The 1,253-nt window shown below is 42.5% G+C and overlaps 1 protein-coding gene across 1 annotated transcript in view; it reads right to left on the bottom strand.

Annotated features, from left to right (window-relative positions):
- The window catches only part of KIAA1841 (KIAA1841 ortholog), a 67,226-nt gene that overhangs the window by 17,515 nt on the left and 48,458 nt on the right, over positions 1-1,253 (bottom strand). The window contains exon 12 of the mRNA XM_003787993.3: positions 426-566. Coding sequence (XP_003788041.1) covers positions 426-566 — 141 coding nt within the window. The remainder of the gene's footprint in view (positions 1-425; positions 567-1,253) is intronic.

The raw sequence follows: 1,253 nt of genomic DNA, 5'->3' as shown, positions 1-1,253 counted from the left end.
AGAGTGCCATGGCATCACGCTCACAGCAACCTCCAACTCCTGGGCTCAAGTGAGTCTCCTGCCTCAGCCTCCCAAGTAGCTGGGACTACAGGCGCTTGCCACAATGCCCGGCTACTTTTTGGTTGCAGCCATCATTGTTGTTTGTCAGGCCCGGGCTGGGGATTCGAACCCACCACCTTAGGTGTATGTGGCTGCCGCCTTAGATGTTTGAGCCACAGGCGCCGAGCCCCCAAACTCTTTAATCACCAAGGGCTAATTAGTTTTTCCTCCCTTTCGATCTCCAATATTTTTAAGTGTTTTTGCCCATTAAGTAAGTATCTGTTTGCTTTCTGAAATAATATAACCTATTAATATTTGAGGACTGATATTGCTGGGGAAACACTAGGGAATAAAGCTCCCTCACATTTTTTTCTCCCTCACCTAACTGTATCTTTTGAAAAGGGCACAGCAATAACATCTTTGTGCTTGTGCAGATCATCCAGTATTGTAGTAGTGGTACAGGACGGCAACTCTCCACCTTCACCTTGATCACAAAGTGCAACCACGTGGTCTCTCACTTTACAGCCCTGTTATGCAAAGAGATGCTAAATTAGAGATTGGTTCATTATAGAAATACTCCCTTTATTTTTCTTTTTATCTTCATTTTTATTTTTAGAGACAGAGTCCTGCCTTGTTACCCAGGCTGTAGTGCAGTGGCATGATCTGAGCTTACTGTAACCTCTGGGCTCAAAGAGATCCCCCCTACCACAGCCTCCCAAGTAGCTAGGACTCTAAGGGCATGACACCAGGCCAGCCTAATTTTTAAAATTTTTTGTAGAGAGGGTGTTGCTATTTGCCCTTGTTTGCTTCCTCAGAACCTGGCTAATGCAGAGGTTGGTGTGACAATAAAGATCCTCACACTCAGCTATTGCTGGGGCAATAACTGATAAGGTAAAGGAAAAGAAAGCACTCTTCCTCCCTCATCTGAAATCTCACCCGGCCTTTTATTGTGTTTTAACAAATCATTTACAATACAGCATTAATTGATTTATCACAGTTATTTAGGAGTCAAGGAAACTATGTTCCTACATGTAATGTATGGGTGGTCTTGTGTAAGACCTAAGGGGAGTAAGGTATAGGGGAGTAGACAAAGGGTCTAGGTTAGAATTAACTTTTAAAAGGAAATATATATCGTAAAAGGGAGGTGATGTTACCTTTTAATCTATTCATCCAGCCCAAATGTCTGCTTTCTTTTTTTTTTTTTTTTTGAGACA

This window comes from Otolemur garnettii, unplaced genomic scaffold (assembly GCF_000181295.1).
Source record: "Otolemur garnettii isolate 467f Iridium unplaced genomic scaffold, OtoGar3 scaffold00024, whole genome shotgun sequence".
NCBI lineage: Eukaryota > Metazoa > Chordata > Mammalia > Primates > Galagidae > Otolemur > Otolemur garnettii.
Note: the sequence above shows the minus strand (reverse complement) of the source record. Positions and strands in the feature narration are given on the sequence as shown.